General features: G+C 49.4%; 1 protein-coding gene across 2 annotated transcripts in view; it reads right to left on the bottom strand.

Annotated features, from left to right (window-relative positions):
* Positions 1 to 16083, bottom strand: part of ITPR3 (inositol 1,4,5-trisphosphate receptor type 3) — a 483832-nt gene that overhangs the window by 231881 nt on the left and 235868 nt on the right. For both annotated transcript variants that reach the window (XM_075335858.1, XM_075335859.1), the window contains one exon: positions 1949 to 2071. In XM_075335858.1, coding sequence (XP_075191973.1) covers positions 1949 to 2071 — 123 coding nt within the window. The remainder of the gene's footprint in view (positions 1 to 1948; positions 2072 to 16083) is intronic.

Here is a 16083-nt window from a genome sequence, read left to right as displayed (position 1 = left end):
AGACATTGACACACAGCAGCGCGTGCAGCCGCGGGGATGCTGAGCGCTGCTGTCAGGAGGTGAGATGAGATCATTACCTGCTGTGACGATCTCCTGCCTCCTGACGTCCCCGCTGTCACTGCCGTCTATGCCCGTCTCGCGAGCGGCCCGAGACTGTCACTAGCGGTGACGTCACGGGCTCTCGCGATACTGCTGACAACGCGGCGGGCATAGAAGGCAGTGACAGCGCTGATGGCAGGACTACAGGAGATCATCACAGCAGGTAATGATCTCATCTATCCTCCTGACAGCAGCGCTCGTCATCCCCTGCAGTGACCTGGGCTGTTGATGGTAGCTCAGGTCACTGCATTGCTCTCACAGCCAATGGGGAACATTCTGTTCTTCATTGAATGGGACAGTGACTATGGTATGGATCGCCGTGGGACCCCCCCTTAGTGGATTATGCTGGACGTGGAATTGATTGTTCTTTTCAATAAATTGGTGAAAGAAGGAATGTGGGGAGTGTTTTTTCAAATAAAACTTTTTTTGTTGTGTATTTTTTGGTGATGTCGGGTATCTGATAGACGCGTGACATCACGAACCCCAGGGCTTGATGCCAGGTGACATTACACATCTGGCATCAACCCCATATATTACCTCGTTTGCCAACACCCCAGGGCAACGGGATGCGTTGGGGCGAAGCGCCAGGATTGGCATGTCTAATGGATGCACCACTTCTGGGGCGGCTGCGACCTGCTATTTTTAGACTGGGGAGTGTCCAATAACAGTGGACCTCCCTAGTCTGAGAATATCAGACCACAGCTGTCCGCTTTACCTTGGCTGGTGATCCAATTTGGGGGGGACCCCATGTTTTTTGTTTTAAATTATTTATTTAATGTAAAATAACAGCGTGGGGTGCCCTCTGTTTTGGATTACCAACCAAGGTGAAGCTGCCAGCTGTGGTCTGCAGGCTGCAGCCGTCTCCTTTACCCTAGCTGGCTACAAAAGATGGGGGGACCTCACGTGGTTTTTTTTTTAATTATTTATTTATTTTATGGCTAAATACAAGGCTAGGCACCCTTTAGTGCCACATGAAAGTCACTAAAGGGTGCCAGCTTAGAATATGCAGGGGAGTGGAACATTATATAGGTCTTTCTCATCTATCTATCTATTATCTGTCTATTCATCTATCCATCTTTCCCTCTATCCATTATCTGTCTATCGATTATCTATCTATTATCTATGTTAGTAATTGCAGTAGTTACAGCCTAAAAAAAACGCAGGGACCAACCTGCAGAAAAACCGCGGCAAAACCACGTTAAAACTGAGGCAAATCCGCGGCAAAAACGCATGTGTTTTTCCCGCGGATTTGGTGCGTTTTTTTACCGCAGGTGCGGTAATCTTCAACTCCCAGAAGTTTCTCAAGAAATTTTCTTGAGAAAAATCACTTTTCTAGTGCGCACATAGCCTTATTTGTGCCTCCAGAGATTACTGGTTCTGAACATATTCAAAGATGTGCAGATAACAATATATATATATAAATATATATATATATATTACACAAATACTGTATTGTGGAATAATGGAGCCACCATACATGAAACTAGTGGGATTATGTATATAGAAATGTTAATGATTCCGCATTGCACCATGGCCTTCATTCTACCAATAAGGGGGACTCACAAATAAGTTATCTTAGGCCGGTTTCACACATCCGGCTTTTCACCGGTTTGCCGCTTCCGGCGCACCCCAGTACAGTGTATACAATACAGTGGCAGCGTGACAAGCTCCGGTCACATGCTGTCATGTGACCGGAGCATGTGACCCGGACGTTACAGCGCTGCCATTGTACTGCATACATTGTACTGGCGTGCGCCAGAACCGGCAAACCGGTGAAAAGCCAGATGTGTGAAACTAGCCTTAGAAGGCTCACATACATTTTATATATTCATCACTATCTGTAACTTACACCTGGAGTTAGGAACAGAGACAAGTGCTTGTGTAAAAGAGCCTGGTTTTCTGGATTCCCAGCACAAAATTTCTGAAGAAATTGGTGTGTGTACTTCAAGATTTCCTTCATTTTCATGTCTCCCTGTACAGAAAACACAAACAAATTAGTGCAGTGGAGTCTACAGTTTGTGAATGTGTTTATTAAAGTCATGAGGTGAAAACTATAAAGGAAAGATTTCTGCTTCTGTGTTTATTCATTTTTTTAATTCCAGTTTTCAATGTTGCAATATTTTGCTCACTGAGCCACTCAGCTGTCACTTTTGCCTTATGACATGAAGCTCCATCATGCTGGAAAAAGCATTGTTCATCACTAAATTGCTCCCAAATCATTGGGAGAAGTTATTTATTATGCTTTGCTTATATGGCACCATCATGGTCAGCAGCACTTACAGTTAATGTGGGGGCTCACAATCTAATGTCACTATGTCTTTAGAGTGTGGGAGGAAACCCAGGTGTGGAAATAACGCTGCATAGTCACGGTCAGTCCGAAACCCAAAAGTAAACTTCAATTAATAAAACTGTAAAGACGAATAACTTTTGTAATTGATATAATGGTACATTTTCTACCATTTAGACTGTACGGCAGCTTAGGGTTCCGCTTGTATAACCCACCTCCTATGACGATTTGTTTGGGATTCCCCAGTCCTTCATGAGATGCTCACCCGAATCATCATCACTTGCTGCCTCACCCCTTGCCACCCAGAATCGAGGCATCATAGGGGGTGAGACATCCTGAGACTCCCCTTGCTTTGTTTGCCACCTTGAAACGAAGTGGTATCAGTAGGGGGCAGCAAGCAACGTACTTGGTCCATAAAACAAGATGTTGTCACTGATGTTTATTTTATGAGCTGTGCTGTGTATTTTTTACTGAGCATGAGTTGATTGACTGTCCTCCCTTTATCCAGTGTAATCCTTTGCCACCACCTTTATTGCTGATGTAGCCACACTAACCAGCCCATAAAACGGATGTCAGTGATGATGTCTCGTTTCATAGCCATTTTCTTGAGCCTTCACTTCTCCCTGCATTCTCTCTTCAGTGCACTCCTATGTCAGCAATCTGGTTTATTGATTCCCATTGTTCTCCCCAAATCTCTTTATCAGCGCAACTGATAGCTTACCTTTAGGGGTACTTCTCACATAGCGAGATCGCTAGCGAGATCGCTGCTGAGTCACGGTTTTTGTGACGCACCAGTGACCTCATCAGCGATCTTGCTGTGTCTGACATTGAGCAGCGATCTGGCCCCTGCTGTGAAATCGCTGCTCGTTACACACAGTGCTGGTTCATTTTTTGGACGCTGCTCTCCCGCTGTGAAGCACACCGTTGTATTTGACAGCGAGAGAGCAACGATCTGAATGTGCAGGGAGCAGGGAGCCGGCGTCTGGCAGCCTGCGATAAGCTGTAACCAAGGTAAATATTGGGTAAACAAGTGAAGTGCTTTCCTTGGTTACCCGATATTTACCTTGGTTACTAGCGTCCACCGCTCTCAGGCTGCCAGTGCCGGCTCCCTGCTCCCTGCACTCGTAGCCAGAGTACACATCGGGTAAATAAGCAAAGCGGTTTGCTTATTAACCCGATGTGTACTCTGGCTAGGAGTGCTGGGAGTCAGCGCTAAGCGGTGTGCGCTGGTAACTAAGGTAAATATCGGGTAACCAAGCGCTTGGTTACCCGATATTTACCTTAGTTACCAAGCGCAGCATCGCTTCCACGTGTCGCTGGGGGCTGGGGGCTGGTCACTGGTCGCTGGTGAGAACTGCCTGATTGACAGCTCACCAGCGACCATGTAGCGACGCACCAGCGATCCTGACCAGGTCAGCTCGCTGGTGGGATTGCTGGAGCGTCGCTAAAGTGTGACAGTACCCTTAGAATGCAGTCATATATCATTGCATATCCAGTAAAGTGAAGAGGGGAACAAGGGGACTGGCTATACTGAGCGCGGTTAAGGACCAAGGTACCATGGGTCTGATCACCTTAGTACAGCCAGTCCCCATTTTTCATATTATATGGTTTATTTAGTGCAAATTAGACTAACAGTTGTAAAAAGGAAAAAAAAAAAATAAACGTATTTATTCAATGTTGGTGTATGCATGTGTCATTGCTTATTTGGACTTTGGTTGATCATGATTTTGACCTGATGAAGGAGATATAACTCTCCGAATCGCCATTAATTTTTCCTGGAGTTTCCTTCTATTCATGGCAGAGCAGCATTAACCCTTCCTGCACCATTCCAAATCTAAGTTTTGAAGAATAGAAAGAGGGACAAATAATGCGGTAAGCTTAGCGTGCCATGGCAAATTTTAAACCACGCCCTGCGTCGGACTGGCTATCTGGAATCTCCAGTAATGCCAGGCCTGGATTCAGGTACCTGCATTGCACTCCAGAGCTCTCACCTGAGCTCCAGAGTGCAGCCTAGACTGAACCGCGAGCGCCGAGTGATTGAATTCCCGGCGATTGCGGTTCAGTTCATGACAGCTGCAGACAGGCCAGGCTGATCTCCGGTGCTCTTACCTGAACTCCAGAGATCAGCCTGTCCGCAGCTGTCATGAACTGAACCTCAATCGCCGGGAAATCAATCCCTCGGCGCTCACGGTTCAGTCCTGCAAACTCTGAGATCAGTCCAGGCTACAGGTGAGAGCTCCGGAGTGCAATACAGGTAACTGAATCTAGGCCTGGCATTTCTGGAGATTCCTCCGGTAGCCAGTCCGACGCTGACCACGCTCCTAGCCACACCTAAAGCCACACCCATTTGGCAGTGAGGGACATTCAGCTGAGCCTCAGGACTATTCATTCATTCATAGTCATAGCAATCAGATGTTTCTCATCTTTATGTAGCTTCACTATATGAGATGTTGCTTTTTTGTGTCGGTAAGGCTGTGTTCACACATTGTATAATTACTGTGATTTTTGTTTTCTGCAGGTGTCCAAACTACACAATAACCCTCTTCTATACCTATTAAATTTTCCCTGTATTTGTTATGCCTTTTCCCTTGGATTTGTTTTTGGTGCAAATGTGAAGCCAAGTATTTTTTTAGTACAGAAAAGCTTTGATTCTGCACTTAAAAAAACGCGTGTAAAAAACTGCAGTTACTTTTTTAAGCTTTACATAGAAGATAAAAAGCACCAAAACCGCAGAGTTCAGCAGCGTCTTCTCATGGAATCACATCCACTTTACTTGGACAGTTAAACACAGCAGAATATATGTACAAAAACAGGAGCAGAAAAAAATGATACATTTACGCTACATCTGAACACGGACTAAATGTTACATAGTTACATAGTTACTTAGGTTGAAAAAAGACCTAGGTCCATCTAGTTCAACCTTCCTCCACCAGTTCTACATTTGGTCACTAAGTCATGAAAAAGTTTGTCAACCGCCCTTCCCTACAACAACCAAGCAAATTGGATGTGATTTTATGAAATCTCCACCCTAGGTGTGTCAAATGACGCTGCTGAACTGGGCGCTTTTGGTGCTTTACTCTCTATAGGCTTCTTTGTAGCACCTGGAAAAAACACAAGCAAAAATCATGCCGATGCATTTTTAAACGCAGAATCAAAGCTTTTCTGTAGTATTAAAATATATTAAAAACTCAAATTCACATCTGCACCAAACATGTATGAAATATTGGGGAAAACACATAAAAACCACAGCAAACACACAAATCAGAGAAGATCGTTATTGCGTTGTGTGGTGCGGACACCCAGAGAAAAAAACGCAGCACTTTCGCTATGTTTGAAAACGGCCTCAGTGCTACATTTTTTTATGGCTTTAATAGAGAAAAATAATCAATCACCCCATGTTTGTATGCCATTTACCAATCATCATAAATATTCTGATTTCTATATTGTGTGGGTCGTTACGATTACAGGGACACCAAATATATCCAAGTTGTTTGCTGATTTGTGATTTATTACTTTTTGAAAAAGCAAATTAAAAATTACATAGTTTAATTTTTATATTTTTTAGTCATTTTAGTAGAAAAAAAAAATCCATTTTATTCTCGCTCTAGAATACAGGACGTACAATGGAGCTCTATGTGTGGTATAATCTATCTGTGGAGTCAGAGCCTGCACTGCAACTTCAAGTACAGAATATGCTCCCTGTTACATCAGTAGTGTCTGTGGCTCAACAGTTAGGGTTCCTACTAAAATCTGAGAGTTGTTCGTTTGTGTCCCTGGGAGGCATCTAAAATAAAATTAGTTTTTTTTGTAATTTTTTTCATTACTTTACTGTAGTTTATAGGAACAAAAAAAAATCTGACTTTTTTCACCTACATAGATATATATGTTTATATATCTCTATGTATCTGAGTAATCTGCTTCTGGGTTCCCTGCCTGCAATACAGGTCAAGATTACCAAATCCTCCTATACTTCTCAGTCTAGGCAGTGGCTCAATGGTAGCGCTTCTCCCCTGACAAAGAGTTCATGTGTTTCAGTTCCAGGAAGCCAGAGCAGATAAGAATTTCATTTATGCAATGAATCTGGTATAGTTGGGAGCTATGACTTTATTATTATTATGGAACTAATTTGCAAAGTATAAGTGATTGGTTCTATTGGATAATGTCAGGGCCAGGCGGTCGGGCAGACCCAGGAGGTGGATCCACTGGGCCGAACTCTAAGATGGTGGTAAGGAGTCCGGTAGCTGAAGCACTATGGGCAGTAGAACAGTCCGTGCCAGTGAGTGTAACGAAGGAGTCCCTGGGACCGCGGAGTCACAGATGGTAGTCCGGGTGACGTAGCTCAGGTTCGGAAGCCGAAGTGATGTCAGGCGGGGTCCGGAACCTTTGGAGCGAGATGACGGGTCACCGCAGGGATCCGAGATGGTACGGACTGTCAGATGGCAGCGGACAGCGTGCGGGGTTCGGGATTCAGCAGGACCGGATGGCGAGGCAGGATCAGCTCTAGAAGAGAGATACGTGAGTATGGCAAGACGACACAAGGAGACCTGACTCCTAGCTTGGAAAACACGAAGATCAGGCCCCGCCCTCTTGGACAATACACCCCTATATACCCGGTACCTGTTCAGCCTCATTTCCTGTTAATGGACGCTGGCCCTTTAAGAAAGGGTCAGTGACCGCGCGCGCGCCCTAATGCGCATGCGCGCAGCCCGGGTGCCAGAAGCCAGGGAAGGAGGCTGAGAAGAGGACGCAGGGGAGCCGGCCAGGGCCTGGGAGGCCGTCGGGCGCCGCGATCGGAGACCAGGGGGCCTGGGAAGGACGGGCACCGGAGCCAAGGACCCGGGGAGCGTGGCAGGTGAGCCGGGGAGCGGGGCTGAGGACCCGGGGAGCGGAGCGGAGGACCCGGGGAGGGGAGCCAAGGACCCGGGGAGCGTGACAGTACCCCCCCCCCACGCCCCCCTCCCCGCAACCGGGACATGAAGGCACGGATCAGAGGAGTGCCCACGTTCTCCCTGGGCTCCCAGGACCTATCCTCAGGACCATACCCCTCCCAGTCCACCAGGAAGAACTGTCGACCTCGTACGGTCTTCATGGCCACGATATCCCTTACCGCATAGATGTCGTCATCGGCAATAGGTGGAGGAGCCGGACTGGCAGCAGCGGAGAAGGGACCAAGGACAACCGGCTTGAGCAGGGAGACGTGGAATGAGTTGGGTATCCTCATCGTGGCCGGGAGCTGTAGCTTGTAGGAGACCTCATTGATCTTGGCGAGGACCTTAAACGGCCCGATGTAGCGAGGACCCAGCTTGTAGGAAGGTATCTTCAATCGGATGTACTGGGAAGCAAGCCAGACCAGGTCACCAGGAGAGAAACACGGAGGGTCCAGACGCCTCTTGTCAGCGTGTTTCTTCATCCGCTGGGAAGCGCGTCCAAGGGACGCCTTGACAGAGTCCCAAATGGTAGCGAAGTCACGGGCTACAGTATCAGCCGCAGGGACATCCGAAGAAGGGGATATAGGCAATGGAACGGAGGGCTGAAGTCCGTAAACGACATGGAAGGGAGATTTGGAGGACGACTCACTGATGTGGTGGTTATGTGAGAATTCAGCCCAAGGCAGAAGCGTGGACCAGTCGTCGTGATGGGTGTTGACATAGTGACGTAAGAAGGATGTCAAGATTTGATTGACCCTCTCCACTTGGCCATTAGACTGAGGATGGTATGCGGAAGAAAAGTCCAGAGTTACTCCCAGGTGTTTGCAGAGCGCCCTCCAGAAGCGGGAGGTGAACTGAGTTCCTCTGTCGGACACGATGTGGGATGGAAAGCCATGCAAGCGGAAGATGTGATGGATATAGGCTTCCGCGAGTTCCTGAGCAGAGGGCAGTCCAGCCATGGGGATGAAGTGGGCCATTTTGGAGAACCGGTCCACCACGACCCATATGACTGTGTGTCCAGAGGATAATGGCAAGTCCGTAATAAAGTCCATCGCAATGTGTTGCCAGGGAACTGAGGGTATAGGCAGAGGCAGAAGACGGCCATAGGGCAGGTGTTTGGGCGTCTTGTTTCTGGCACAAGAGGAGCAGGCAGAGACAAAAGCAGCGACGTCCTTGCGAAGGGATGGCCACCAGTAATGGCGTGCAATCGCACCCCATGTTCTCTTCTGGCCTGCATGACCGGCTGTTTTTGAGGCATGACCCCAGTGTAACACTTTTTGCCTGTCAGTCTCAGAGACATAGGTCTTTCCGGGCGGTATCTGGGCCAGGGTGACAGGGGCCACCGAAATGATCTTGCTAGGAGAGATGATGGGTTGGGTAGTCTCTTCCTCCTGTTCCATGGGCATGAAAGACCTAGACAAAGCATCAGCGCGTACGTTCTTGTCCGCGGGTCGGAAATGGAGCTGGAAGTCAAACCTGGCAAAGAATAGGGACCACCTGGCTTGCCGTGGGTTCAGTCGCTGAGCGGACCGCAGGTATTCCAGGTTCTTGTGGTCCGTGTAGATAATCACGGGGTACACTGCTCCTTCCAGGAGGTAGCGCCACTCCTCCAGAGCCAGTTTGACCGCCAATAGTTCTCGGTCACCGATGGTGTAATTGCGTTCAGGTGCTGAGAAGCTCTTGGAGAAGAAACCGCACGTCACCATCTTGCCGGAGGAGGACTTCTGCATGAGCACTGCTCCGGCTCCCGAGGAGGAGGCATCCACCTCCAAGGTGAACTGGCGGTTTAACTCCGGACGGTGGAGTACAGGCGCGGAGGCAAATGCTCGCTTCAGTGAGCAAAACGCGGCGTCGGCCGCAGGTGACCAGTCCTTTGGATTAGCCTCCTTTTTGGTCAAAGCGGAGAGAGGAGCAGTCAGGGCAGAGAAGTGAGGGATAAACTGGCGGTAGTAGTTGGCGAATCCCAGGAACCGTTGGATTGCCTTCAGTCCAGAAGGGGGAGGCCAGTTGAGTATGGAGGAGACCTTCGTTGGATCCATCTGCAGTCCAGTGCCCGAGATGATGTATCCCAGGAAAGGGAGAGAAGACTGCTCAAAGACACACTTCTCATATTTGGCGTAGAGACGATTCTCTCTCAGTCTTTGTAGAACCAGCTGTACGTTCTCTCTGTGGGTCTGGAGGTCCGGAGAGTAGATAAGGATGTCATCCAGATAAACTACTACACAGATGTAGAGAAGGTCCCGGAATATGTCGTTCACCAATTCTTGGAAGACTGCTGGTGCGTTACACAAGCCGAAGGGCATCACGCAGTATTCATAGTGCCCATCGCGAGTATTAAACGCGGTCTTCCATTCGTCCCCGGAGCGGATACGAACTAGGTTGTATGCACCCCGCAGATCCAGCTTGGTGAACACACGGGCTCCTCTGAGCCGGTCGAACAATTCGGGGATGAGCGGCAGAGGGTACTTGTTTTTGACGGTGATCTGATTCAGACCCCGGTAGTCGATGCATGGGCGTAGGTCACCCTCTTTCTTCTTAACGAAGAAGAAGCCCGCTCCCGCAGGAGAGGAGGATCTCCGGATGAATCCCTTTGCCAGGCTCTCTGTGATGTAGGTAGACATGGCCCTGGTTTCGGCGGGAGACAACGGATATATCCGTCCTCGAGGTGGTGTTGTTCCTGGGAGCAGGTCGATGGCACAATCGTAGGGACGGTGTGGCGGAAGTACCTCAGACTCCTTCTTGTCAAAAACGTCTGCGAAGGACCAATAGGCCGAGGGCAGTTCCGGTAGGTTCTCTGGAACCGGAGGTCGTCGGATGGGTTGTATGGATTTCAGACACTTCTCATGACAAGCAGGGCCCCATCGGGTGATTTCGCCAGTACCCCAGCTGACTGATGGTTCGTGTGTCCGCAACCAGGGAAGTCCCAGCAGGATTTGATGGGACATGTGTGGTAGGACGTAGAGAGCGATGTTCTCGGTGTGCAGGGCACCGATACGCAGTTCGACCGGTCTGGTGACCCAGGAGATGGTATCAGAGAGGGGTCTCCCATCCACAGAGGCAATCACTAGGGGCTTCTCGAGTAGAGTAACAGGCAGCTGGTACTTGTCCACAGTGGCCTGCTGGATGAAATTGCCTGCTGCTCCAGAGTCGAGGTATGCCTCAGCCGTGAAGCGCGTCTCTCCCGTAGACACTTGCACAGTCCACATAACCGGATCTGAGAGAGTCCCAGCACCTAGGGTGGCCTCTCCTACCAACCCTAGGCTTTGGAGTTTCCCGGCCTTTCTGGACAGGAGCGTAGGAGGTGTGTTCCCTCTCCGCAGTAAAAGCAGAGGCCCTTGGCGAGCCGCTCTGCTCGACGTTGTTCAGACTGTCGTACTCGGTCGATCTGCATGGGCTCGTGGACGGGAATCCCAGCTGTTGATGACTGAGGTACGGAGGGCTTCTGTGGAGGAGAAGAATGCCGTACCGGACGTCTCTCACGAGACAGCTCTTTGGAGCGCTCCTGAAAACGAATGTCCACTCGAGTTGCTAGGGCAATCAGGGCATCTAGGGTGGAGGGCACGTCACGACCCGCCAACTCATCTTTGATGCGACTCGAGAGTCCCTCCCAGAAGGCGGTTGTTAGGGCCTCATTATTCCACCCGAGTTCTGAAGCCAAAGTGCGGAAACGGATGGCGTATTGGCCCACCGTCAGTGTTCCTTGACGTAATCGGAGAAGAGATGAAGCAGACGCAGAGGCGCGTCCCGGCTCGTCAAAGGTGCTGCGAAAGGCCTGCAGGAACTCTTGAAGATCCTTGGTCATAGGATCCTCCTTCTCCCACAACGGGTTCATCCACGCCAGTGCCTCGCCCTCCAGGTGAGACATGATGAAGGCGACCTTGGCTTGGTCGGAGGCAAACAGATGTGGCAACTGCGTGAAATGGAGGGAGCATTGGTTTATAAACCCCCTGCAGGTCTTGGGATCTCCGGCGTACCGGGGTGGTGAGGCCAAACGCAGTCGGGAAGCATCCGAAGAGGCAGCCACGGGAGCGGGGGACGTGGCTTGACTAGTGGCGGCTTTGGATGTTGAAGACGTGACTGCCGCTTGTAGCGTGGTCAGGCGAGTGTCCACGGACGTCATAAAGTTCAGCATGCGGGTCTGGACTTCACGCTGGCGTTGGAGTTCCTCTTGCAAGGCCGCTAGTGCTGCAGCGGGATCCATGGCCTGATCTTACTGTCAGGGCCAGGCGGTCGGGCAGACCCAGGAGGTGGATCCACTGGGCCGAACTCTAAGATGGTGGTAAGGAGTCCGGTAGCTGAAGCACTATGGGCAGTAGAACAGTCCGTGCCAGTGAGTGTAACGAAGGAGTCCCTGGGACCGCGGAGTCACAGATGGTAGTCCGGGTGACGTAGCTCAGGTTCGGAAGCCGAGGTGATGTCAGGCGGGGTCCGGAACCTTTGGAGCGAGATGACGGGTCACCGCAGGGATCCGAGATGGTACGGACTGTCAGATGGCAGACAGACAGCGTGCGGGGTTCGGGATTCAGCAGGACCGGATGGCGAGGCAGGATCAGCTCTAGAAGAGAGATACGTGAGTATGGCAAGACGACACAAGGAGACCTGACTCCTAGCTTGGAAAACACGAAGATCAGGCCCCGCCCTCTTGGACAATACACCCCTATATACCCGGTACCTGTTCAGCCTCATTTCCTGTTAATGGACGCTGGCCCTTTAAGAAAGGGTCAGTGACCGCGCGCGCGCCCTAATGCGCATGCGCGCAGCCCGGGTGCCAGAAGCCAGGGAAGGAGGCTGAGAAGAGGACGCAGGGGAGCCGGCCAGGGCCTGGGAGGCCGTCGGGCGCTGCGATCGGAGACCAGGGGGCCTGGGAAGGACGGGCACCGGAGCCAAGGACCCGGGGAGCGTGGCAGGTGAGCCGGGGAGCGGGGCTGAGGACCCGGGGAGCGGAGCGGAGGACCCGGGGAGGGGAGCCAAGGACCCGGGGAGCGTGACAGATAACTGCTCTGTCTAAATGAATGTGCAAAAGCTGAGTTCTAAGACTGCCAATGGGAGAACAATGGGTGGGGGAGGGCAGTGTTGGAAACACAGACTTGGCGGAACTAGCTCTGTGGCTGTGAGGACAATGAAATGCCTCAGGGAGTTTTTTTGAAAAATATCACATTAAGCTGCCTGAGAGTAGTGTATGTAAACAGACTGAATGCAAGGAAAAATGTGAAGTTACAGAGGAACAAAAAGTAGAAACCGAAGAAGTAGAGGTGTTTTATATTACACTGCAACACAGATTAGCAAATAAAAAAAAAAATAGTTCTGGTGTTGGACTAAAGGGGGCTTTACATGGTAGCGATATCGCTAGCAATTTCTAGCGATAGCGACCGTGTAAGTACCCGTCCCCGTCGCGCATGCGATTGTTTGTGATCGCTGCCGTAGCGAACATTATCGCTACGCAGCGTCACACATACTTACCTGGTCGGCGGCGTCTCTGTGACTGCCGAACAATCCCTCCTTCAAGGGGGAGGGACGTTCGGCATCACAGCGACGTCACCGCAACGTCACTAAGCGGCCGGCCAATCAAAGCAGAGGGGCAGAGATGACCAGGACGTAACATCCCGCCCACCTCCTTCCTTCCTCATTGCAGCCGGCGGCAGGTAAGGAGACGTTCCTCGCTCATGCGGTGTCACACATAGCGATGTGTGCTGCCGCATGAGTGATGAACCACAACGCTAAACAACCCTTACCAATTTTTGACTTTGGGACGACCTCTCCATGGTGAACGATTTTCACCATTTTTGAGGTCGCCTAAGGTCGCTGGTAAGTGTTACACGCTGCGATATCGTTAATGACGCCGGATGTGCGTCACTAACAACTTGACCCCGGCGACCAAACATTAACGATATCGTAGCGTGTAAAGCCCCCTTAACTGTGTAATGACATTGATTGTATGATATGAGCTGCAGTCTTGCGGCAAAATAAATATGAAGCAAATCAGACGCCTCCTTGACGGCATTTCATGATGGAGTATCTGCCTGTATTTCTCATTGAAGACACCATTAGGCTATGTGCGCACGTGTGCGTATTACATGCAGTTACGCTGCGATCTGCAGCGCAGCGTAACTGCATGCGTCTTGCGTCCCCTGCACAGTCTATGGAGATTGTGCAGGAGCCGTGCACACGTGGCGTATTAGAGCGCACGGCTTCGGCTGCTGACATGTCACTTCTTCCGTGCGGTTTGCATGCTGTCTATAGGGAGAGGCAGCATGCAGAGCGCACGTCTCTGCTGACACCATGCGCTTCAGAACGGAGCTTTTCAGCTGCGCTCTGAAGCGCACCTTTTGGTGCGGTGCAGAGCGCACACGTGCGCACATAGCCTTAGTTCATTCCAAATCCCTAACTCCATTTGCTCAAAATGCAGCCCAATTATATAAGGACCCTCCACCTCACTGTTGCCTGCTGGCATTTATTGTACCGCTCTCCAACCCTTTAGCAAACAAACTACTTTCTTTAACAGCTCCAAATATTTCATATATTGACTCATCAGTCCAGAGCTGCCATATTTTGCACATTAGTTCCTATATTCCCATGCATACCTGAGTCACTTGGCCTTATTTCCATGTCGAAGGAATGATTTTTGGATGCAACTCATCCCTGAAAACCAATGCTGGCCACAGTTGTCTGAATAGTAAATGGATGTAGCCGAGTCCCGCTAGTTGCTGCCAGTTCTGAGCTGTTAGCACTACTGGACATCTTGTCATTTCTAGGGCTGAGCGGATCCGACTGTATAAGTCTGGATCCGCATGGTTTCAAAGATATCTGGGTGCTGTACCCGGGCCCGGCATTTCGGGTGCATGATCCGGATTCGGGGATTAAAGCAAAAATAGACAAAACAAGAAATAAGCGACAGTTTCATGCTTACCGAGACTCAGTGTCATGGTGACACACTGCTTCCGGGTCGCGCATTCACTTAATGTACTGTACATCGCATACACACACCTTTCTGTGTTTTCCCCGCCCACTGGCCATCCTCTCGTCTGTGATTGGTTGCAGGCAGACATGCCCCCAGCCTGTGACAGTATCTGCCTGTCGTGCAGTCATCGCGGCTCAGTCATTGTCTGCATAGCCAGCGGTCGTGCTCTATTGCCGCTAGCTCTGTTATGTAGCAGAGCTGAAGCAGCGTGGGACCTCATGTGGATTACGCCGGACCTAGAGGGCTGTGTTGGGGTTTAAAAAAGTGGTAAAGGAGGGTGCATTTTGTACTTTTTTCCAAATAAAGGATTTTTCAGTGTCAGTGTTTATTTACTGTCAGTTACAGGTCAGTGTGAGGCAGGTATCCGATAGACGCCTGTGCCATCACTAACCTAGGGTTTAGTAGCAGCTGTGTGCTGTTATTAAACCCTTATTACCCCAATTGGCACCGCCATGGGAAAGCCGGTATGGCACCGGAATTGTCACATCTAATAGATACAGCAATACCAGGCGGCTGCAGGCTGAGAATACCTTATCTTGGCTGAGTATTAAAATTAGGGGGGACCGCACGTCGGTTTTTTTTAGGTTTTTGCACCTAGTTCAGACTCAGAATGGTGTTCCAGACGTTATTTCTTGATTGATTTGTAGTTTTTTGTTTGTGAACCCGGCCCCACACACACCTATTGCCAGTCCACATTATACGCATATATAGCATGGGTCTCAGCTTCCCATACACGGTGAGTTTTTTAATGAGAGGACACACACTAGCTAGGGACCCCAACGCAGAGAAATACTTTGGCGTAGTGTTGGGGCTCTGTTGCATTGATCAATTCAATAGCTAAATTTCTCTTTATTCATATATTCATGGCAGTAATACAGTTCCATTTTTCATATTTTTATTCTTACATATAGCTATTGGATTTTTCATGTCAGTATTCACACAGCAGTTTCTTCTTTTCATATATTCCCCTTACATAGTCACTGGTGTGCATACCTTTTCTCCATATAGTGTTTATTTACTGTCAGTTACAGGTTAGTGTGATGCAGGTATCTGATAAACGCCTGTGCCATCACTAACCTAGCTGTGCGCTGTTATTAACCCCTTATTACCCCAATTGGCACCGACACGGGAAGAGCCGGTATGGCACTGGGATTGTCACATCTGATACAGCAATACCAGGCGGCTGCAGGCTGAGAATACCTTATCTTGGCTGAGTATTAAAATTAGGGGGGACCGTACATGGTTTTTTTAAAATTATTTATTTCAATAAAAAAAAAGCTGCATGCATTTTCTCTTAGGCCAGAGTCACACTTGTGGGGAACTCCCGCGAGTCTGACATCGCAGCACAGCTGCACACACTTCTGATAGGAGCGGTCACGCAAAATATTTGAACCCACAACATGTGGTCAAAAAAGCTCTCACTTGGAGAGAAACAGACCTGAATTAGGCTGACTAGACATTAGACATTAGACTGATGCATTACACTGAAAAAGAGAAGTTCATCAGAGAGATAGCAGAAATGTTAAGAGTGGACAAAGTACAATGTTTGGTACATTCTGCAAAAAAAAAAAAGCGCACACTGGTGAGTTTGGGAACACAAAAAAGCCTGGATGATAGACTTGTACACATACTAGATGGAGATAAGATCAAAGATTTCCCTCAATTGCAAACTGAATTTGGGACCCTACACTTGGAACTTTGTATATATTTGCAGTTATGACATGCATACCAAGCATAGAGTCTTATTGTAGGCCAGAGAATATAGCACAACAAGATTATACAAAGAATTGCAAATTCTAGCGGATCGGCGG

Source organism: Anomaloglossus baeobatrachus, chromosome 2 (assembly GCF_048569485.1).
Source record: "Anomaloglossus baeobatrachus isolate aAnoBae1 chromosome 2, aAnoBae1.hap1, whole genome shotgun sequence".
Taxonomy (NCBI): Eukaryota; Metazoa; Chordata; class Amphibia; order Anura; family Aromobatidae; genus Anomaloglossus; species Anomaloglossus baeobatrachus.
The sequence above is the reverse complement of the archived record's forward strand: the minus strand, read 5'-3'. Positions and strand labels throughout refer to the sequence as shown.